This window comes from Aethalodelphis obliquidens, unplaced genomic scaffold (assembly GCF_003676395.1).
Source record: "Aethalodelphis obliquidens isolate GAN/ISIS:26980383/991018 unplaced genomic scaffold, ASM367639v1 scaffold36, whole genome shotgun sequence".
NCBI lineage: Eukaryota > Metazoa > Chordata > Mammalia > Artiodactyla > Delphinidae > Aethalodelphis > Aethalodelphis obliquidens.
In genome coordinates this window covers 7,934,202-7,957,403 of record NW_020837980.1, presented here as the reverse complement: position 1 = coordinate 7,957,403, position 23,202 = coordinate 7,934,202, and the positions used below count along the sequence as shown (strand labels likewise).

General features: G+C 37.8%; 2 protein-coding genes across 10 annotated transcripts in view; one reads left to right on the top strand and one right to left on the bottom strand.

Annotated features, from left to right (window-relative positions):
* ETFRF1 (electron transfer flavoprotein regulatory factor 1) overlaps positions 1-3,030 on the top strand; it is a 21,770-nt gene extending 18,740 nt beyond the window's left edge. For all 6 annotated transcript variants that reach the window (XR_003437773.1, XR_003437779.1, XR_003437781.1 and 3 more), the window contains exon 4: positions 421-3,030. The gene's annotated coding sequence lies outside the window, so the exon portion shown is untranslated. The remainder of the gene's footprint in view (positions 1-420) is intronic.
* Positions 1-22,894, bottom strand: part of KRAS (KRas proto-oncogene, GTPase) — a 35,957-nt gene extending 13,063 nt beyond the window's left edge. The window contains exons 1-4 of one of the 4 annotated variants that reach the window (XM_027129417.1): positions 22,689-22,894; positions 18,732-18,853; positions 4,165-4,343; positions 3,040-3,199 (exon numbers count right to left, since the gene is read on the bottom strand). In XM_027129417.1, the coding sequence (XP_026985218.1) occupies positions 3,040-3,199; positions 4,165-4,343; positions 18,732-18,842 (450 nt within the window). In that variant the 5' untranslated portion in view covers positions 18,843-18,853; positions 22,689-22,894. The remainder of the gene's footprint in view (positions 1-3,039; positions 3,200-4,164; positions 4,344-18,731; positions 18,854-22,688) is intronic. The other 3 variants (XM_027129414.1, XM_027129416.1, XM_027129415.1) reach the window with 3 other exon arrangements.
* Positions 22,895-23,202: the final 308 nt, after the last annotated feature.

Sequence of the window (23,202 nt, the reverse complement as noted above, 5' to 3'; positions counted from 1 at the left end):
TGTAAAAAGACTAGAGTAAAATTCCTCTTTCTCTTTCACAGAATAAATTTTACTTTAAAATTCCTAATGTTAGCTTGTAAAATTTAAGTTGAAAGTCTGACCTAACTTCTTATGTCTAGCCAAAGAATACAGTTTCCCCAGAGAATCAATGGTCAGCACACTACAAGTTGGTCAGCACACTACAACCCACAAACCCAATGCAGCCACAGCCTATATTTTTGTACTGCCCACAAGCTGAGTGATTTTCGCTTTTTTAAAGGGTTGTAAGGAAAAATAATGCAACTGATACCACCTGTGGCCCACAAAGCCTAAAATATTTAGCAGCTGGCCCTTTGCAGAAAAAGTTTGCCAGCCCCTGACTTATATCTATGAAAGTTCTAAATGAATGTCTGAATATAATTTTTGTTGTTTGTGTTTTAGGTTCGTGCTCAAGACCAAAACTTAGGGCATGAAGCGAGTAACTGCTGATAAAATACAACAAGGATATGCATATTCATTTTGTTCAAATAATAAATAAGTAATAGCAGATGAGTAACAAAACACTCTGCAGAAAATAGGGCTTCAAATTTTCACAAAAACTGGAGGTAAATTAAAAGTTATGAAAATTTACATATTTCATTTTCTCAGTTACTTGGAATAATTCTTTAAAGTCTTCTAAAAGCATGCAAATGTCAAATTAATTTCAACAGAGAAAGATGAATAAACTTTTGAAAGGCAAATCAACAAGTCCATGTAATAAAGAGAAATCAAGTATCTAGGAAACTAAATGTCTAAGTTATAGTTTAGCAACATAAATTACATAACAATATCAATAAAACAGGACATAAATATAAGAAAAGCTGAGTGCTAGAAGGTTAAGAAATAAAGTACAAGTATTCCTTTATATTATATCACTGTATATTTTTTCTGGATGATCCATAAAAATGTCTACAAAGCAAATTTAGGTTAATCCATTTGGTATCACACACACTACATCCCCTTCCCTATCCAACACCCCCCAATCGCCCCCCCCCAAACCAGTATAAAACCTAAAAATCTATTTAAAAGGAAACTAGGTAGTTTTCTAGATTAGTTATGAATGCTGTGGTATATTAAAGCATTAATGTCAAACACTTAAGAATCAACAGTACTTCTGAGATAGTAACCATACAACAAGGAAAGACGACAGAGCTATTATTTTAGGCTCTTATCAAATGAGAGTGGAGGGCAACACTGCAGAAATAACAAGACTTCCTCTTACTGTCCTTTATTACCTTTCTACTCCAAATGTGGTCCATGTACCAAAGTCAGCATCACCCGAGAGCTTGTAAAAATGCAGAATCACAGGTTCCAACCTAGACCCTAATTCTAATTCAGAATTAGAATCTGGATTTGAGTAAGAAGCCCAGTTGATTCTTGTGCATATTAAAGTATGAGAAGCACTGCTTTATTTGCAACCCTTTACAACATCAGGCAAAGTCTTAAGAGTTTTTCTTTTCTTTGTACAGTGTAAACTAATGTGTCCACTAGTCTAAAATGTATACTTTAAAAGTTACAACTAATACAAGTTAATAAACTGTTAATAGTATAATCTAGGTAGTAGGTTTGCAAATGTTTTCAATAAAATTCCTTCAATTTTATATCTGAAAATGTTTCATACAAAAATGGGAAAAAAAAGTTATAATATTATAATCATGTTTTCTGAGTACCTCCCAAGGGAAATCAAGGAGTACGGTCAGAGAAGACCAACAAAGAAGACAAAAACCAAACCTCTTCCCAGTCTTTGGAACCTGGGAATGATATGAATGAAATCTTAATTCCTCCAAAGTAAAGTGAAGTAATGTATACACCAAGTATTTCTTTAACTTATAAATCAGGTTTTAGAATAAGATCATCTGTATTATGGTCAAAAACTATTCTAATTCAGCTTTTAATCCCAAAACAAAGACTTAAAACAGAATTCATTGTTGTTTTTCACTGTGTACCAAATTTGTCCAACCAGAAAGCGGTATGTATGATCTTCCACTAGGGAAACAGACATATACACTAGCTGAATGATGGTTTACTTTTAAATTTTTACCCCTTTACAAAATTCAGTGAAAGGTCTAGAAGGTGTTTTTATAAGTTTAACCATGTAATAAGTTGTTCATCACTCTTCTTAACTTCTAGCATTATAAAGTTAAATTCCATGAAATTGGTTTTCTGGGCTCATAGGTACAAATAACCAGACAAGGCCCCAAACAAATGTTCATCTTGTATGGAACATATTAATATTCCATCATAACCTTATATTTTCCTTTCTAGGAATTCATTTTTTCTATATGTTAAACTCTTATTTCATACAAATAAGGCTAAATAATATCAATTATTTTATTTTACCTAGAGAAAAAGTTACTTTTAAAATAGTTTCTGAAACAAAATTCAGGATCAATCTGGTGTTATTTTTTTCTCAGAACACAGTAAATGAATAACTGAGAATTTCTATTTACTTTCTAAATATTCTCTTGCTTTAATAAAAGCTTTCCTGAAAAATATATCCTTTAAAAAAAAATTCTACCTAAGTAAAATTCTTCAAATACAACAAAATTTAATCTAGAAACATATGACATAATACTCTTAAAAGCACTTCAAAAATAGGAAACTCAAAATTTGTTTCCCTGTTCTTTGACTTTATAAATAAAACAGTAAAAAATAAAATTCCCACGTTTCTCGAATCCTGACTATAACATGTGCTGAACTGTTCAACGTAGAAAAAAGCCAAAGCCAAAGATAATACCATGGACACTGGAATAAGAAGTGCTGCCCTCTCATATCCTTAAGAGAACATTTACCAAGTAAATATTGTTATATTTCCTATTTTACTATAATGGAAGAAAATTGATAAATTACATCAACTGATATAAAAGTTATGCTATCAGGTATGTACATTTATTAATATTCATGCCCTCCTGCTCCCAAAATGACATTATTAGAATATATATTAGTAAATAGTGATTAATGATTAAAATCACTTGATATAGTTTGAGAGAATAGATTTGTATTTATTACAATTTTACTTACCTGTCTTGTCTTTGCAGATGTTTCAATAAAAGGAATTCCATAACTTCTTGCTAAGTCCTGAGCCTGTTTTGTGTCTACTGTTCTAGAAGGCAAATCACATTTATTTCCTACTAGAACCATAGGTACATCTTCAGAGTCTTTAACTCTTTTTATTTGTTCTCTGGGGAGGAAAAAAAAAGTTACATCAGAGGAATTAGTTAACAAAAATCTTTCAAAAACTATTTATAACTTTGTCTCATAAAATATGGTTAAAAGACTTTTAATGTAATTCCTAGTTCCCATTACACCAAATTTTCCTTTCTCCTCCTCCTAGTTATTTTTCTCTATCCTAAACAGAGAACTTCTATGTCTCTTAAAAGATCAAATACCTAGGAATATAGTAAAACTACAATCTAGTAGGTTCATATGCAGGTAGGTTACAATAAAACAGAAATATTGAAAAATTCTAGGCCAAAAAAGTGCGAGGACTAATTTTTAAAATTATAATCTTAGAAACATATACTATATACGTTGTTAAATGTACACATATAATGTTTTTATAAAAATATGAATTACAACATTAACATAATGCTTTACCTTCATTCTTAAAAAAGAGAGCACCAAGTGGAAAGATTTTGATTTCTATAGGAACATTTTAATAAAAGTAGTCGCTTTTATGCAAATTTGTCGCGATTCTGTAAAAACTGTATTGCTCTAATACTTCAATCTTGTAACTTCAGAGTTGTGTTTTTTCCTTAATTATCTAAGGCCTACATTTATCTGATTCCAAGAAATTCTACACTACACAGAGTTATTTTTAAGGCTATTTGCGTGGTGCCATCTCAATTGCCTTTTCACATTTTCGTTCATGGTTTTCATTTTTATGATGGATCTAGCTTCAAGCCTTGTTTCTCAACCAGGCCTACCTTCCAATTCTAGCACTACTACTAGGTGATCTGGAACAAGTTGCTCAACTGCTCTAATCCTTAAGAATTTCACTTGTAAATCAGGGATATTACCTACCTAACAAAAATTATTTTAAAATTTAATTTGTGCAAATTTGTGCATGGCAGTTAGCAAAGACTCAATAAATGGAAGATACAATTACTTCTCAATGTCAACTTATTTTATTCAACTTAAACCCACCTATAATGGTGAATATCTTCAAATGATTTAGTATTATTTATGGCAAATACACAAAGAAAGCCCTCCCCAGTCCTCATGTACTGGTCCCTCATTGCACTGTACTCCTCTTGACCTGCTGTGTCGAGAATATCCAAGAGACAGGTTTCTCCATCAATTACTACTTGTTTTCTGTAGGAATCCTGAGAAGGGAGAAACACAGTCTGGGTTATTACGGTGCACCTTTTACTTCTAAAAAGGTGTTAGACACAACTTAAGAACCAAAAAACAACCCAATTCAAAATTGGACAAAGTACAAGAATAGACAGGTCTCCAAAGAAAATACACAAATGGCCAATAAGCACATGAAAAGATGCTCAACATCATTCAGGAATTGCAAATCAAAACCACAATGAGCTACCACTTCACACCCATTCGGTTGACTATTTTTTTTAAAAAAAGGAAAATAACAAGTGCCAGTGAGGGTGCAGAGGAAACTGGATCCAGCAATTCCATTCCTAGGTATATAAACCGAAAGCAGAAACTCAGACACTTGTATGCCAATGGTCAGAGAACCATTATTTATAACAGCTAAACCGTAGAAGCAACCCAAGTGTTCATTAAACAGATGAATGGATAAACAAAATGGGGGGGGGCACGCACACACGCAGTAGAATATTGTTCAGCCATAAAAAGGAATGAAATGATACAGTCCACAACATGGATGAACCTTGAAAACATTATGCTAAGTGAAATAAGTCTGACACAACAAGACAAACATTCTGTGATTCCACTTATACTGAGATACCTAGAATAGGTAAAGTCAACGAGACAAAAAATAAAATAGCGGTTACCTGGGGCTGAGGAGAGGGGAGTTGGAGAATTGTTGTTTAATGGACACAGAGTTTCAGTTTGGGATGATGAAAAAGTTCTGGAAACAGAGCTAATGTTTGTCCAATATTGTGAACTTACTTAATGCCACTGAACTGTACACTTAAATATGGCAATGACAGGGCTTCCCTGGTGGCGCAGTGGTTGGGAGTCCGCCTGCCGATGCAGGGGACACAGGTTCGTGCCCCAGTCCGGGAAGATCCCACATGCCGCGGAGCGGCTGGGCGCGTGAGCCATGGCCACTGAGCCTGCGCGTCCAGAGCCTGTGCTCCGCAACGGGAGAGGCCACAGCAGTGAGAGGCCCGCGTACCGCAAAAAAAAAAAAAAAAAAAAAAGGCAATGATAAATTTTATGTGTATCTTACCACAGTTTAAAAAAAGGTTTTTTTTTTTTAAAAAGGTGTTACACAGAGATTCAACAATGCAAGTGCATAGATTAATAACAAAAAAACCCAAATTCTCTGTAAAGGAAAATAATTTTTACAAAATGGGATAGCTCTACCAACTCCTATTATTCTGGATGATTTAGGTGGCAAGAAAAATCAAGCAACTTACGAAAGTGTCATGCATCTATTTTATTTATAGTCAAAGGAATACATAAGAGAATGGTCAATACGGAGAATTTTAGTGCCCTTATTTAATCCATTTCTGCAGTCCTAGGAACAATATTTAACAGCCAGATAGATACTATGATAATGCTAAAGAGAATGACTGTTCTGTCTGCAAATTCTGTGAGACCTCTAGTAAAAAGAGAGGGAGTGGATGAAGGAGAGAGAAAGAGATGGATATCTTAGAGACCATGCAACTCCAAGATGGTGTAAAGGAAAGAAGGTAGGTGACATAACTGAATCTTGAAATGAAAATCTTATTTTCCTCTGACTTTTGATTAATACTCACGCCTAAAAGATTTCACATACTGTCTGCCAAAATAGGCTTCAAAAAATAAGGAAAAGGGCTGGTGCAAGGTGAAGTCATGGAGTCAGAGGCAGGGCTAATAATGGGTATAAAGTATAAGCCCAAGGACACTGTTTCTTATTGTTCCACCCTTAGTTCATGAATTACTTCACAGACCAATCTATCATTAAAAAAGTGGTCATGGAAAATCATGTTTTTGGAAAAGTGTTTGAAAACTGTTCACAGCAAAAGGAGAATACAAAGATACACATGTAGCATGATCCCAATAAAATATCTCTGCACATCTGTATAAATGTATCTTGTATGTACATATATTAAAAAACTTGTGGTGGTATGTACATCAAAATGTTAACAAAGGGTATGTCTCTGATAGAGATAATCTAAGAAATAATTGAGCTCTTGCTTACCGTTTTTTGTGGTGATAGATATTATTTTAAATGTATTTCTTTCTTTGCCTTTTAATTTTAAAAAGTGTGAAAGATTACCATATTAGAATGATCTCACGCTTATCGTTTAAAGTAAACTGTATTTTCCAAATTTTCTATAATAAAAACCAATTATCTCAACAGTCAGAAAAAAAAGGATGGATATTTAATTTTCTAAACAAGAAGCTCTTGACTAAAGATTTGAACATTTGGTTGACATTTTATTTTAGCCTATTCCTTTAATTAGCTATTGATCCTTGAAAGAACTCCTGTATATTATAAATTGAAAACCATTGTTTTTGGAGTAGAATGAAAGAGCAGGAATTGAGAGCAAAGTACAGTTTCTTGGAGTCAGTCCATTCATTACCCAGGTGTGGCTACGGCACATGTGAAACAGACGAAAGACTTTTCCTCACCTACTGCTGTCACCTCGCATTCTTCACTTACCAGTACTAGCTGAAGTTAACCTTATGGTTAATGGTTTCTTTAATCTTTAAAATTTTCTATCAACAATGAAATTAAAGACTAGCTTCTGGAGCCACACAAATCTATACCTAAGGTGTGGCTGGAGGATTACGCACATGTGCCCACAGGTATCGCCTCTAAGATGTATACCTCAGTGAACTCCCATTTAAAAAATTTTCAAACACTTTGTGTTTCAAAAGTATACACTGTGAAATATTAGTAGTTTCTGCATGCATTTCATAGCATGTTCCCATGATGAACACTCCATCAAAGGGACTGAAAACTGGGAAAGAAGTCCCTATTCATTCCTATTAACTTTTCCCTTCTAAACCCCAAAGATATTGAAAGCAAAATTCTGAGTCACATTCTGTTATTGAAAAAACGTAATCTACAACGTGCCTATAAACAATGAGGAAGAATATGCTGATTACAAATAACAAGTTTAGGTTAAAAATTCAGTATTTCCCAAGTTAATTTTATTTATTTATTTATTTGCATTTCTTTTTTTTTTTAAATAAATTTACTTATTTTATTTATTTATTTTTGGCTGTACTGGGTCTCTGTTGCTGTGCACAGGCTTTCTCTAGTTATGGTGAGCAGGGGCTGCTCTTCGTTGTGGTCCACGCACTTCTCATTGCAGTGGCTTCTCTTGTTGTGGAGCACGGGCTCTAGGCGCACGGGCTTCAGTAGCTGTGGCTCACGGGCTTCAGTAGCTGTGACTCACGGGCTCTAGAGCGCAGGCTCAGTAGTTGTGGCGCACGGGCTTAGTTGCTCCATGGCATGTGGGATCTTCCCGGACCAGGGCTCGAACCCATGTCCCCCGCATTGGCAGGCAGATTCTTAGCCATTGCGCCACCAGGGAAGCCCCCAATTTTAACTACAGTCATCCTTAGAAGCATAATTAGTCACTGAGCTATATAAAAAGGCAGTGCAACTTGATAAAAACTTAAGAACAAAAGTGTTAAATGGTGAGATCTGATCTGAAAAGAAATGACAGGTTTTAAGACAAAGCAGTCAGCAAGCACAACAAAAATGATATGTAAGTACTAAAGATTTTGTTTAGCCAGAAGAAAAAAAGTATACGGAAGTAGAAAAAAATGTATGCATCAATGCAGAATCTTTCCCAACATGAGAGCCTAAATAAGGGTACAGCAAACTGTGGCCCACAGGCCAAATCCTGCCCACCTGTTTTTGTATGGTCTATGAGCCAAGAACAGTTTTTAAATGGTTGTTTAAAAAACAACAACAACAAAGATTATGTGACAAAGACCCAATTGACCCTTTACATTTTGCCAACCCCTGCTCTAAGCTAATACCTTACCACAAATCTAAAGTACTCTCAACATATATTATTCCTTTTATATTTAAAAAAAAATCATCACTGAGAAAGTACAGGTTATCAAAGCCTAACCAGTTTAAAACCACATAAATTCCACAATGAAACTAGTTAAAGACAGCAAGAAAAGAACCAAGACTTTACATTTTTAATTAGTATTATTTCCAGCCTTTCAAACAGAATACACTTTTAGATCAGATACATAGGTTACTAACATCCTTTGGAAACTAGGATAAAAGAAAGCCACTTAAAAACTAACTCAACATAATAAAATATTAAATGAAGGAAAGTTATTCCATAGATTTCCCCTTACTCCCAACTAAAGTACTATTTTAATTTACTGAAGTAGTAGGAAAAAAAAAAACCAAAACTTTTCTAGGGCTTCCCTGGTGGCGCAGTGGTTGAGAGTCTGCCTGCCGATGCAGGGAACACGGGTTCGTGCCCCTGTCCGGGAAGATCCCACATGCCTCGGAGCCACTAAGCCCGTGCGCCACGACTACTGAAGCCCGCGCACCTAGAGCCTGTGCTCCGCAACAAGAGAAGCCACCACAATGAGAAGTCCGCGCACTGCAACAAAGAGCAGCGCCCGCTCGCCGAAAGTAGAGAAAGCCCATGCGCAGCAAGGAAGATCCCACGCAGCCAAAAATAAAAAAAATAGAAGAAATGACAGAACCTGAACTAAGGCAGCAAAAGCAGTAAGATGGAGAAGATTTAACAGTTTTGAGAAATACTTAACGGGTAAAACTGACAGAACAACCCTCATACATCACTTACAGCAATGTTTACAGCAGCATCATTCAAAATGGCCAAAAAGAGGAAACAATCCAAATGCCCATCAACTGATGAATACATAAACAAATATCCATACAAGAGAGTATTATTCAGCCATAAAAAGGAATGAAGTATTTAAACATGTGACAACATAGATGAACCTTGAAAATATTATCCTACATGAAAGAAGCCAGACACAAAAGGCCACATATTGTATGATTTCAATTACATGAAATATTCAGAACAGGCAAATCCACAGAGACAGAAAGTAGATTAATGGTTGCCAGGGGCTGGCAGAAGGGATTGGGGAGTGACTGCTAATTGGTATGGGGTGATAAAAATGTGACAGAATTAGATGGGGTGATGGTTGCATAACTTTGTGAATATACTAAAACCCACCTAACTGTACACTTTAGAGGATGAATTTTATGTTATGTGAATTATATCTCAATTTTTTTAAAATGGCAGAGCTTATTGTTTAGAGATGGGAACATAATGGGAAGGGGACAGGAAAATGAGTTCAATTTGGGGCATGTTGAATTCCATATGTTCGTGGGTTGCTCTAGTGCTATGACCTGCAGGCAGCTTTGATATATAGGGCTGATGCTCAGGGCTGAAATCTAGGCTAAAGATACACTCCTGAATCTTCAATCTATGTCACCTGCAGAACCCCACTTACTTGCGGTGTGAGTATGGGCAAACTACTTAACCTCTAGTCTACTCTAAGCTATTGTTTCTTTTGCTGTAAAAGTGGGTAAATAATAATGAAGAGGACTCTGTATACAGGTTAGGATTAAAGACCAGGAAAAAGTGCTCTAAAAAGTTAACTGTGTTATTTCATATTTTACATTGTACATGCTATTACAGGCCCAAAGGGTAGGGGGCAGGCCACTGGCTACTAGGAACTGTATAGCAACAGCAGTATCTTGCCCTTATAAGAATCACTGGACATCTACATTTGGACTACTTTTTCCAAAACCACTCACTGTATTTCAAAATAAATATAATGGAGCTGGACAAGCTCCAGGGAAAAAGAGTAAAACTCTGAGGTTTATGAAGGATTTCTGTACTGATTAGGGAGTAAGGGTGTTAAAAGAGCTTGACACCTTCTGTCTCATGACGGAATTTTTGGTTAAGACATTCATTAGAAGTAAGGATAAAGAAAACAAAGACTTCTTTACTAAATAATGGACATTTGAAATTATAAGAATGCTGAATCTTAGCTTAGGACTAGAGAGAATAAAATGTGTACTATGTCCAAGAGATAAAATCTGAATAAACTCAAAGAAAATTTGCATAACAGATTTTGAAAATAAGGATATTATAAGCCTACATCTGTAACCTGTTGAAGTCATGTGGCAGTCTCCCATAAATTATCACTTGATGCCAAGGTCAGAATGTGAGGCTGGATCAATCATGGATCCAATCTTAATAATTACAGATGTCAATATAATTTTCATATTTTGAATTATTGTATCTCTCAGCTGTTCTTTAATTGGCCTAATACCAATTCCTTTAACTGTACCTCTTTATCTGTAATACATCTGTATTATCCAATTTGTTGAGGTTTTAAAAAGGGGGGAAGAAAGTAAATATGAAGTAATCTGATGGTATCTAATACTCTAGTGACTTCTCTCCCTCAAAAATTAGGATTTATTTTTCCCTCTCAAACAGTATATGCTCATTTTTTAAAAAACAAAAACACTACAGGGCTTCTCTGGTGGCGCAGTGGTTGAGAGTCCGCCTGCCGATGCAGGGGACGCGGGTTCGTGCCCCGGTCCGGGAAGATCCCACATGCCGCAGAGCGGCTGGGCCCGTGAGTCATGGCCGCTGAGCCTGCGCGTCCAGAGCCTGTGCTCCGCAACGGGAGAGGCCACAACAGTGAGAGGCCCGCGTACCGAAAAACAAACAAACAAAAAAACACTACAGAGTTTGGCATACGTCCTACCATATTTTAGTACATATTCACATTGTTTTTAAATAAACAGACTCATACTCTACACAAAGTGCTACGATACAGCTTCTCTTACATAATGGACAGTTTTTCAATGTCAGTACATATAGATCTACCTAATCCTTTCTGAAAACTGTATAATATAATTTGTACAAAGATACCATAACTTACCTCACCTATTCCCTACTGGTAGATGTGTAGATTATTTCCACTTTTAAAAATTATAAACAACACTGCAATAACACTCCTGGGTATACATCTTAAACACTTATCCAACTGAATCTTTCAGATAAATTTCTGTAAGTGGAATCAATTGGTCAAAGAACATGTAGTTTCCATTTTGATAAATACTGCCAAACTGATGGCCTCCAGAAAGTTTATAAGAAGGTATACTCTCACTACAGCATAAAGAGTACACATTTTCCATGCCTTTCCAAGCCTGTTATCATTTTAATCTTAGCCAACGTGAAAATAAAAGATGTTATTTATTGTTTGAACTTGCATTTCTACATTAATGAAGTATCTTTTAATATGTTTCGACAGCACTTTTTGTATGAGTGTGGATAGGTTGGCTATTTATATGCCTTTTTTTTCCTATTTGGATGTTTGCTTTTTTCTAATTCAAATACAGGAGAGCTTCCTGATTGACAGATGATGCAAGTAGTTTTCCCAGGTTTCCATTTGTCTTGGATTTTTGTTAAAGGTGTTTTCGTCTTTATGTAGCTAAACAGCTCAATCTTTTCCCAAATGGTTTAAGAATACTTTGAGGGCTTCCCTGGTGGCGCAGTGGTTGAGAGTCCGCCTGCCAATGCAGGGTACACGGGTTCGTGCCACGGTCTGGGAAGATCCCACATGCCGCGGAGCAGCTGGGCCCGTGAGCCACAGCCGCTGAGCCTGCGCGTCCCAGAGCCTGTGCTCCGCAACGGGAGAGGCGACAACAGTGAGAGGCCCGCGTACCGCAAAAAAAAAGAGAATACTTTGAAAATGAAAAGGATTCCTACTTTTCTCTCAATGGAGAAAAATATTTAATCCCAATTCCACAAATAAAAAAGCTAACCTAATGTTAAATTATTCAATCTGTGTTGATTGACATTATCATTTTTATTTCAATAGCTGTCTAATGTTTAACATTAAAACTTACACAAGGTAGAACCAGTGTACTCATCATGGGAGAAAGAAGACATGGAAGAAGAATGAACTCATGATTTTTAAATAAAATCTACTGCTTAGCTCTGTCTGTTGAAAAGGGTCTAGAAGCAGTGACACTCCAGTACCGACACCACCTAACATCCAGGACTTAATTTCTAAATATCATTCCCTAGTAAAAGGAATTAGGGCTCTCTGGACAAATGGCTGAATCCAGGGTAGGGACAGGGAAAGAACAAAGGGAACCTGGAATACACTGTGCCAGAAAGTAAGAAAGAGCTCAAAAACTGATGGGGATGTGTCAAAAGATACAGAGGCCAGCTTGAAAGGGATTCCACTGGCCAAATCAAAAATATATTTGAGCACCAAAATCAATAATGACAAGAATAGACTTTAACACATCAGATGAAAAAAGAATCCATGAGTCTGTACGGATACAAATAAGACAAACCAAATAAATAAGGAGAGGGAAGAGAAAAGAGAGAAACCTTACTTATGGTAGATGTCAAATAATAAATGTAGAAATAATGACAGAGTTAGATTACCTACCACTTTGCAGTCACTATGGTGGTAGTTTGTTCTGGTTAGAATTATCAGTGGCTACTACATCCCACTGGGTGCAAATATGTTGGAGAACAGGATATTTATAGTCTCAAAGTATCTCCCCACAGAGTACACATTAATTATAAAAGAACTAAAGATACCTTTACAGAGAGACAACTGATAGATATGACCTTAACCAAATAACCAATGTTAACATAACATCATCAATAATGGGACAAGCCAGCATCTTGTGCCTCCTGATGTGATACACCAAGGAGGGTATAACATCACTTACATAGTATTTCTACCAAAAATGTTTAATCCAAATCTGACCAGGAGGAAACAATCAGACAAAACTAAAGGAGAGGACATTCTATAAAACAACTGGCCTGAATTCTTCAAAAAGTGCCACTGTCACGAATGACTAAGAAAAGCTGAGAAACTGTTCTAGATTTTGAGACATGACACATGATTTTTGATCCTGGGATCAGGAAAAAAAAAAAAAAAAGAATTGCTGAGAGCACATTCTGGGAACTGATAAAATTTGAACATGGACTATATGTTAGATAAAACATTGTATCAATGTTGAATTTCCTAAATTTTGTTACTGCGTTGTAGTTATACAATGAATTATTCTTATTGTTAGAAGAGGGTCAGCAAACTTGTTCCGTAAAAAACAGACAGTACTTGGTCTCTGTTGCAGCCACTCAGCTCTGCCACTGTAGTGCAAAAGCAGCCATAGACAACATGTAAACACTCAAGCACAGCTGTGCCCCAATAAAACTTAACAGAAACAGACACAGGCTGTATTTGGCCAGACCCCTGTGTTTAGAGGTAAAGGGTCCTAACATGCGCAACTTATTCTAAAAAAGTGCAGCAAAAATAAATAATATGTATTCAAGTATGTGTGTGTACATACACAGGCACACACACATAAAGTAACTATGTCTAGTTTAAAGGTTAAGAGGTATTCACTGTACTATTTTTCACTACTTTTCCATAGGCTTGAAATTTTCAAAATAGAAAGTTCAAAAATTACCTAAGGTAAGCAATATAGCCCTACTTAATCCTCTCAAATATTTTGTTTTTACTACCCATTTCTAATTTTATTACATTAAGATCACAATAATATAACTGTTCCAAAAACCTAGGCACTATGAGACAATATAGTTAAGAGATATAAGAAATCTATCGCCCCCCTAAAGCATAAAGCCTCTAAATTAAGTTATATATAATTAGGATCACTGTCTAGAAACACTGCTCTCCATATACATCTAAGACTAATAACCTCCATGAAGGCAGTGATGCAGTTCCTTTTGCTCCTCAGTGTATCTCTAGACCGTAGGAAGGCTGCATGGTACAGAGTAGGCACTAATAACATTTATGGAATTAAGAAATTAGTTGCATTGCTTAAACCAGACTCTTAAGAGACGCCAAACGATAAAGGATAAAGTTTTCTTTTCCTTTAATTTATTTCCATTGCCAACTTTCATTTGCATGTTTTTAAAGCTTTGTATTTATAAAAACCCAAGTTAGAATAAAATGTGTCCAATAATTTTCAACATTCAGGGCTCAATAAATAGTTATTATTAAGTAAATACTTATTTTAAATTGACCTAAATACAGTGCCTGAATTTTGTGTTAGTTTATTCTAAAAATCAGGCGTTCTCAACTATTCTACAGTCCTATAAAAATTTACAAAATGTGAACTTTCACAATTTGCCAGTTTCGAATAGGCCCTTCCTAACACCCCATGTAAAACATCACTAAGTTCTGAACTCTGTAAGGTACCTCCTGCGTACCTGAAAAGAAATTCACAGAGCCACAGTGCCCCTTCTCATTCCCTCAGACAAAGTGACCTCAAGCAGTGCTAACAAGGGCACCACCCTATTTTCTCCTACACTGCCACATTTCCTTTCTTAGTCAAAAATGTTCACCCATATATTTAATTAGTTAGGTCTAACTGGTCCACACAGTAATCTTAATAACATTGGCAAAGTAAAACTGTTACTTTAGATTTTTTTTTGACACTTTAGATTGTTAAAACATTAGTTATACAAAATAAGTCTTTTAAATAAAATTTATACAGTTATAAATTGATTATACCCACAGTTTAAAAAGAAAAAATATCCAAACTTAGGATTTCATTTTTTATTATAAAAGCGAATAAGTTGACCAGTAGAGGGCACTCACTTGAAAGGGGGGAGAAGAGTGGCCACAGTCTTGAAGAGAAATGGATGTACAAAATTGCTGTGTTGTACCTTGTTTTAAAAACAGAATGTTTTAACAGAACACTAGTGTAAGCTAATATAACACATTGTTAGTTTAGAAAATGTAAGGTTTAAATCTATATTATGTTTAAAAATCTAACATAAACGATATTCAGGGAGTTGAGCCTCACAATTTATAGGACGTTTAAAGCTATATGTAACGCATAGTATTGGGGTCTCAATCTCAGCACTGCTGACATTCTGGACCACATGATTATTTTCTGGGGGGCCCTCCTGTGCACTGCAGGAGGAGTAACAGAACCCCAGCCTCTGCCCACTACAGAGGCCAGTAGCAGCGCCCTCTTCAAGCTGTGACATCCAAAAACATCTCCAGATTTAGCCAAATGTCCCGAGGGGCAAAGTCACCACCTATTCCTTGTTAATAACTACTGATACATATGTTAAAAAACAAAACCAAAGAAACAGAAAAATAACAGCTTACAATATTAAACAGAGCTTTTCTTACACCACTCTTCAATACTGGTTTCGTATTACAAATTTTCTCTCTATAATTTAAATACCTTAATCAGCAATTCCATAATTAACAAGGAAAAAATTTTTAAAAGAGAAACTGATACATCTTGGTGAATAAACACTCCACGGCTCAGAGCACTAAAGATGGAACAAATCAATCCAATTATGACTCCATTCTTTCTTACTGACTAGAAAACTGTTTCATCAAAGAAAGGCATGATACTTGGACTGAATTAGAAATGTCACATTAACAGAAGCATACAGATGTCAATGAATTGGAGACTGGGAAAAAATACTTCTTTCTATGTCTATTTTTATATTGTATCCAGTAGATACTTGTTAGATATTTGCTAACTGACCAACTGACAGTTCTGATCTCTACTTCCATTTTTCTGCTTCCACCAAATTTTACCTTAGAAAACACATTTCAGAGAACATGTTTTTATAATAACATGATCTCCAAACTATAAAAACATATACTATTTCTAGCCTGGTACTGTGTTTGGGGACTGAGTTTTTAATAATCCTGCACCACTAACAAGGTATTTCGTTCTCTCTTGGAACTCTTCAGTGGGCTTCATAAAAGATAAAGGTAAAATCTTTTCAGAACAGAAGTAAAGGTGATCATCATGTGCAAATATAAACATGCTCCATCTACGTGTCATACCTAATTCTATATCATATCTCTGCTATTAAGATGCCATTAGATAGTAGGCTAAGTTCAAATTTTGATATATTAATAATCTGAATCAGCCTCCAACACTAAATATTTTTAGCTTGAAGGCTAATTTTTCATTTTTAAAAAGCTATACAAGGGTGCAGTGGAAATTCCACTGAACTTGGTCTCAGAAAACTTAAAATTCCACCACTTGCTAGCTTAAGTATCCTTATGCAAGTTACAACCTCTCAGAGACCATTTTTATTGATAAAATGAAAGAAACAATGACCACCTTCCTTACCTGGCTCACAATTTTGGGTTGGCCAAAAAGTTCACTCGGGTTTTTCCATAACATGAAAAACTCGAACGAACTTTTTGGTCGACCCAATATAAATCTCTGAAAATTCTAAACCACTAGAAAATATGGTATTAGTTAATTAAAATTTTTTCCTAAACTTCTGTCCATTTGTTTAATGCAGAAAAACTGATGAGAACTCCAAATGTGCAAAGTCTATGACCTCTCTTATTTTCTCTGACCTACACTGTTCACCTACCAGAAACTTAACAGCAGTAGTGATACCCACTACCCTTCAACTTTTTACAAAAACGCCATGTCAGTATTTTTGTTTAACCACTTATGAAAATAAACTACTAAATTCTCTTGCTTTTCTTCTAGTTGAACTACACCAAGAATTCAATGTGTCAGTTCCCTCAGAGACTCACTGTAACTTGGGAGATAAGAGACAATCTCTGATAACCATTTCCCAGGTGGCTACACTAGTGACGGAATGTCAGTTTCAAAGTTCACAAGTAATCAATGCTTCCCTGGGTCAAGTTTCTGGTTTGGCAGAAATCATAATCAGAGTTAATGGGTCTGAGTTTATAAACTTTTTTTTACCTTCCCCCAAAATAAAGGATTGACTTTTAGTTTTATTTCTTTAAAATTTATATTGCACTTTAACAATTTTGACCAAAAGATTTCCTAACCTTTTTTTTTTAATCACATTCTTATACATCATTCTTGACCTCTGATAGGAAACAGCGTGTAATGGAATTCTTCAGATTTTCAGAAAAGCTGGAGGGCACTTCTGCTAAAATCAAAATCATATTCCAGAATCCCAGGAAAACTGCCATGCTTAACTTAAATTCTGTTAAAATGTCCTTTTACTTCCAATTTAAATGGTGGAGTATGACGAGTAACCTTGGCTTCAGAAATAGGTGAACTATTTAATCCTCCTCAAAGTAAAAAATAAACAAAACCATTAGCATTGAATTGACTTGCCAAGAGGAAATACAGAGAGACTATTACATAGGTGGTCCACTTCAGTTAGATTCTTCCCTTTTACTAATGCAAATTATTAAACTTGGAAGCCAAATGAAAGCTGCTTCTATGTTTAAATCAGATCTTTGTAAATAAGGGTTATTTCTTCATTTTTTTCCCTCCAGTACCAGAAATATTTGACATTTCCTTATGAACATTTCCTTGTCAATCCTCAAAGTTCTACACTGCATAAACATCTTCCCAAGGCCAACAATGCTCTCAGAACCTACCTAAGTGCAGTCAAGGTGTTTTTTTAAGACATTACACAGCACAATACCTTAACAGGGCATTTTTGACCTATTCTAGACCCTACAGCTTGAGACTCAGAGAAAGTTATGGGAAATTTTTCAGAGCTGATTAAAAAAACTGGTATATCAGATCTAGAAAAAAGCTAAGGGATTAGGATCGCTTACCCTGGGGTAATCTAATAACATAAATCTATTTCAAAGATGAGCTGATATTATGTTAAACTTCACAGGAAGATTCAGATTATGCATGAAATATGCTAATAATTACATTCTGGAAATTAGTTAACAAGGACAGTTGTGTGCCATTCCCTCCTGCAGGTCTTTGGGATTAAATAAATCCTTATCTGCTTGAGATCATCTGAGTATAGTGCTGCCAGAAGGCAGTGGGAAACATACTACGTGACCTCTCAAGGTCTCTGCTAGGCCTTTATTCTATCATTTTGCTGTTGGCCATTCCTTTGGTATATTTTTATGAAACTGAAAAAGTCTGAAAATTATTCATTAATCAATTTGTAATAAAAAACAATTCTAACATTGTCTTGAATAAATTGAAAAAGGGCTGTAAAGCAAAGGTAAAGACTGGTGATGGTACTCTTACATATCACCTGATATACATATACATAAACGCAAAGAATGAGCTTTCTAAAATGCATCAGGTAGTTGTAGGTTCTCCACTACTTCAATGTGAAGAGAAAACATGAAAATACTACTAATTCAGTGTTTTTAATTCAATCATCAAATGATTACACTTCACCAGTATAAATCAACTCTATATGTGACATCAAAATACCAAAAAAAATACCAAAACCCCATAAAAATAGGCACATTAAAAAAAAAAAAAAGACTGTTAGATATGTCTCATCTTACAGATAAGATGTAAATTCACATTTTCACCCTGTGAGAAAACTCTGAAATACACTTCCAATCCAAATGCACATACACTAACACGGAGTGAACGTCACAGATAGTATTATTGTCCTGAGAGAAAACAGGCTGGTGTCTCATATATCAGAGTAATGCCTTGAAATCCAAGTACATTTTAGATAACTTAATAAAAGTATTATCAGTATAACTACCTTGTGATGAGTAGTCACAGAAAATGATCAGAAAAACCTTTTTTTGTACCCAAAGGATGGGCCTGCACAAATCAATATGCATATGAAAACAAGATTTACCTCTATCGTAGGATCATATTCATCCACAAAGTGATTCTGAATTAGCTGTATCGTCAAGGCACTCTTGCCTACGCCACCAGCTCCAACTACCACAAGTTTATATTCAGTCATTTTCAGCAGGCCTTATGACAAAAATGGAAATGTGACTCAATTAGAACGTGTGCCACACGTGAGGTTAATATAACCCAAACACTCTTATCAATATCTCTTAACACAAGTTCACCTTTACATGGAACATTATTTCAAAATACCTCACAAAATTCAATGACAAAACTCCGGATGACTACAGATGTGTATTGGTAATGAATTGTACTTCGTTGACAAACTCCTCCATCAGCATTTGAGAAAAACTCATTCGGAGTACATAGTTCTTTTACCTTGGATTCAGGTGGCTCCATCTCAAGAGCCCGTCTGCTCTTCGGCAGCAGGTAATGGCTCTCGAAGGAGCAGGCCATGACTTCACTCAGCACAAGTGTCAAGCACACTGCTCTATACCCTGAGGACACACCCCCACAAAACTTGCTGACAGCTATCGCCACAGTATTCCTCATCGACTCGGGCCCCTAAGAGTTACAGTGGATATGCCAGAGTGCCTCTGTTGGGGCCAACAGCTACAGAAAACTTTTAAAAAGCATCATCATAGTAGTTCTCCTGGACAGCTAGCAAGAATCAGATGGGGGTGGGGGGAGGACTGTCAAATAAAGCTGGACAGTACACTGGGAAAATAAAAACTGAGATGCCAAAGCAGATAAGGACGATACCTGGTAACATTTTAATCTGTACATTATCTGCTGGGGAAAATAACGGTGTAAAAACTAAGAGAACTTCGAGAATTTTTAACTAACTATTCAGTACAGATGATGTGATCATCAATCACAATCTATAATGCTATATCAGTGCTGAAAAATAGCACTTTGCACAAGAAAAATATAATTATATAATATTTAAAGACAAGCACACTTTTAATGAGAGAATTTTTAAAAGATGTATTTCTCAGTAATCCACATGACTTTTATTCTCTGCTTCTCATACATCATCTCCCAACAGTAGCAATAAATATCGACAACTTGTAAGGTTAACGGAGCCAAGACAGAAAATAATTTTTTAGTCAGCTGTTTCAAACTTTCTGAAATGAAAATGAATTTATTTACTTTAATCTCCTTTCCCTCAATAACTACATGATATTACTACAAATAAGTAGTGAACTGAAGAAAGAATGGCAGTCAATGAACAATAATTTATTACAGGGTAAGTAGCTCAAAATTAATGAATGTACAGATATTGTATATAAACACTATATACATGCAGCATCCTATTTACCTAAGACCAAGAATTATCCCAATAGGCACCTCACCACCCTACCCCCCAAAAAGTAATATGTTTTTCCAAGTGATAACATACTAACTACCTCTTCACGCTATTCCTGAACCTACTCACAGAGAGCAGACAGGCCAGACAACTGTCGTATCACAGTTCCTCCCTGGCCTGCTCTGCGGCACCTAGCCTTGTCTAGGGCCACCACAAACATGTATCACATCCTGTTTGCTCCCCCTTTTCATTCCTAATATTGACCACAGCAAATGGGATAGGTGAGGATAATCTCACCAAAATGTATCCTCTAGTTCCCTGCCCAGCCCACCCCTCCAATAAAATTTGGATAGCCCAGAACAGTAGCTCTCAAAATGTGTTCCAGGAACCCATTAGGGTTCCTAAGACTTTGAGAGAGGGCCCAAGAGGTCAAAAACTGGTTTCACGATAATGCTATGATGTGATTTACCCTTTCCACTCTTATTCGCTCACAAGTGTACAGAATTTTCCAGATGTGTGATAATAGATTGAATACAGAAGCAGATGTGAGGATCCAGCTGTCTACTAAACCATATAATTAGAGATTTGCAAAAGTGCAAAACAATGCCACTCTTCTCACAATTTTTGTGTTTGTTTTGGAAAAGTTACTTTTCGTTAAAAATTCTACTTCCGTTACCAAGTAATAGGCTTATTATTTCTTTTTTCAATGAATTAATATTTTTTTAATTCTCAATTTTAATTTCTATTGTGCTAAATATTGACACACTCCAAATTGGGATCTTCAATAACTTTTAAGAGTGTAAAGGGGTCCAGATCCTTATGACCAGTAAGTTTGCTAGTCTAAGAGAGACTGTGGACAAATACTGGATTAGAGCTTAGTTGTACATACATGTGTGAATTCTGAAAGACACACACCTTCTGGTCTACTTCTTTACAATGGTTATTTCTGAAAAAAATCTTTGACTTGGATTTCAAAAATCAAGTAACATTTAAACCCACTAGAGAGAACTGGGTTCCCAAAGAAGATCAATAGGCCAGAAGGAGCCCCCTCACCCAAAGCTACAAAAGCTACCAAGCGGTGTAACTGGGAACAGGACAGTCTGTTCAGGAAAAGAATTTTCACTTTGTCATAAAACAAAATGAATTATCATTTCATCTACTATCTCTTAAAACCAAGAATGCCTGTGGATGGATACAGTCTAAAGTAAACAGTATTGTTATCAACCATATTTGTCATCTCTAGTCTATTACACGCCCGAGTCAGCATTTTGGACCTTAGTCACCTAAGAATGACATCACTCACAAGGTTGATTCTGAGATGATTATGAACAGACTTTTTTCCCTTTGTGATTTCTTTTTGAATGATTTTTTCCATTACAAATGTAACATGTATATTGTGTAAAAAATTAGAAAATACCTTTCTGTTCTTAACCCCTTATTTTGGTGGATATCAAGATTTAAGAAGGCTACTTGAGGACTTCAACTACAACATGCACATGCCTAAGAGTATTTCAGGCAGTTGGCTGGCAGATTGCTACAATTAACTCCTCTGGTAGGTCAGTTAAAAAAAAAATTGTGTGACAGCCGTTTAGGAGTACGGTAATAACTCCTGGGATGGGGGTCAAATATGTACGCATAAGGGTAATACAGAAGAGATGGTGGAAAGGACAACAACAGGCAAATTAAACTTCAAATACAATTCTAGCTATTGCTGTCTACACTCAACTAGCAAGGAAAAAGCCCTGCTTTTGCTCTGCGGGTTTGCTGCGTGTGTTTTAACTTGACAAAGCAAAACAGACCTTCTGGGATTAACTTTTTCTTTTTCACTAAGTACAGGCTTTATGTTGTAGGGTGTTGGCCACCTGTTCTTCCACCACCATCTCTACCTCCACCTCCTCCTTTGTGGCCACAGCAATGTCACAGCCCATACATGGGGGAGGGGAGCAGTCAGGAACTCGGCTGCAGATGCATTTTTTTCCAAACACAATAACCTCAAACAGTGGTCTCTAAGCACTTTCCTCTGCGCTTCCAAAACGCGACCTCCCCTATTACTCATATATACCCCTACACACTGAAAAAAGGACCACAAGCCGTCCAGTCCGCGCTCGAGGGAGAAGTTTATACCCTCGTCCTAGAGATGCGAGATGCAGCACAGAAGGCAGTAACCGAGGCAGCCGGGTGCTGGGAAGGGAGGAAGAGGTGCGGGAGCGAAGGGAGAGAGAGGGAGAGGGAAGGACGGCGAGGGGGAGGGGAGGCTGGAGCGCAGCGGGAGTAACCTCCACCGCACCCGACCGCCCCGAGGGGCGGCCCGCCCGGCCCGCGAGTTTCACCCCGGCCGCCTCCAGCCGCGGCTCTCCGGGAGGAGGAAGGAAGGGGTTCCCCGTCCAGGAAGCAGCACCAGCGGCGGCCGCCTCCAGCCTCACCCTCCTCAGCCCCGCACCGCCCATTCCTCATTCCCCGCGTCGCCGCGTCCCCGCGTCTACCCCGGCAGACCCCCCCACCCCGTCCGCCCGCCCGGGCCCCGCGCCCGCGCCCCCTCCCCGCTCCTCCGGGGACCCCCAATTCATTCACTCGTCGCCGGCCCCACCCGGCGCCGGAGAGGAGGGTCGGGACCCCGGTAGGGGCCAGGAGGGGTGGTCCGCTCCGTACCTCTCTCCTGCACCTGGGAGCCGCCGAGCCTCTGGCCCCCGCCGCCGCCTTCAGTGCCTGCGCCGCGCTCTCTCCCCGTCCGAAATGGCGGGGGCCGGGAGTACTGGCCGAGCCGCCGCCGCCACCGCTGCCGCCGCCGCCGCCGCCACCGCCGCCGCTGTGCCTCCGCCGCCGCGGCCGCCGCCTAGGGAAATCGAGCTCCGAGAGCACCGATGAGTTCGGGGCCGGGCGGCCGCAGAGGGCAGTGCTATCGATGCGCTCGGTGCTCGATTCCTCTCCAGACGAGAGTGCGGGGAGGGAGCGGCTGAGGGCGGTGTGGGAAGAGGGAAGAGCGAGCCTGCGAGCGCTGCCGGGGAGAGGGAGGGGGCGGGGCCCGGCCGTGGAGGGGGCGGACCAGGTCGGCGGAGGAGGGGCGGGGGCCGGGCCGGCGGAGGAAGCAGTCGGCCGGGGCGGTGGAGGGCTGGGGGCGCACGGCCGGCGAAGGTGGGGCGGTTCTGGGCGGTGCCTCGGCGCG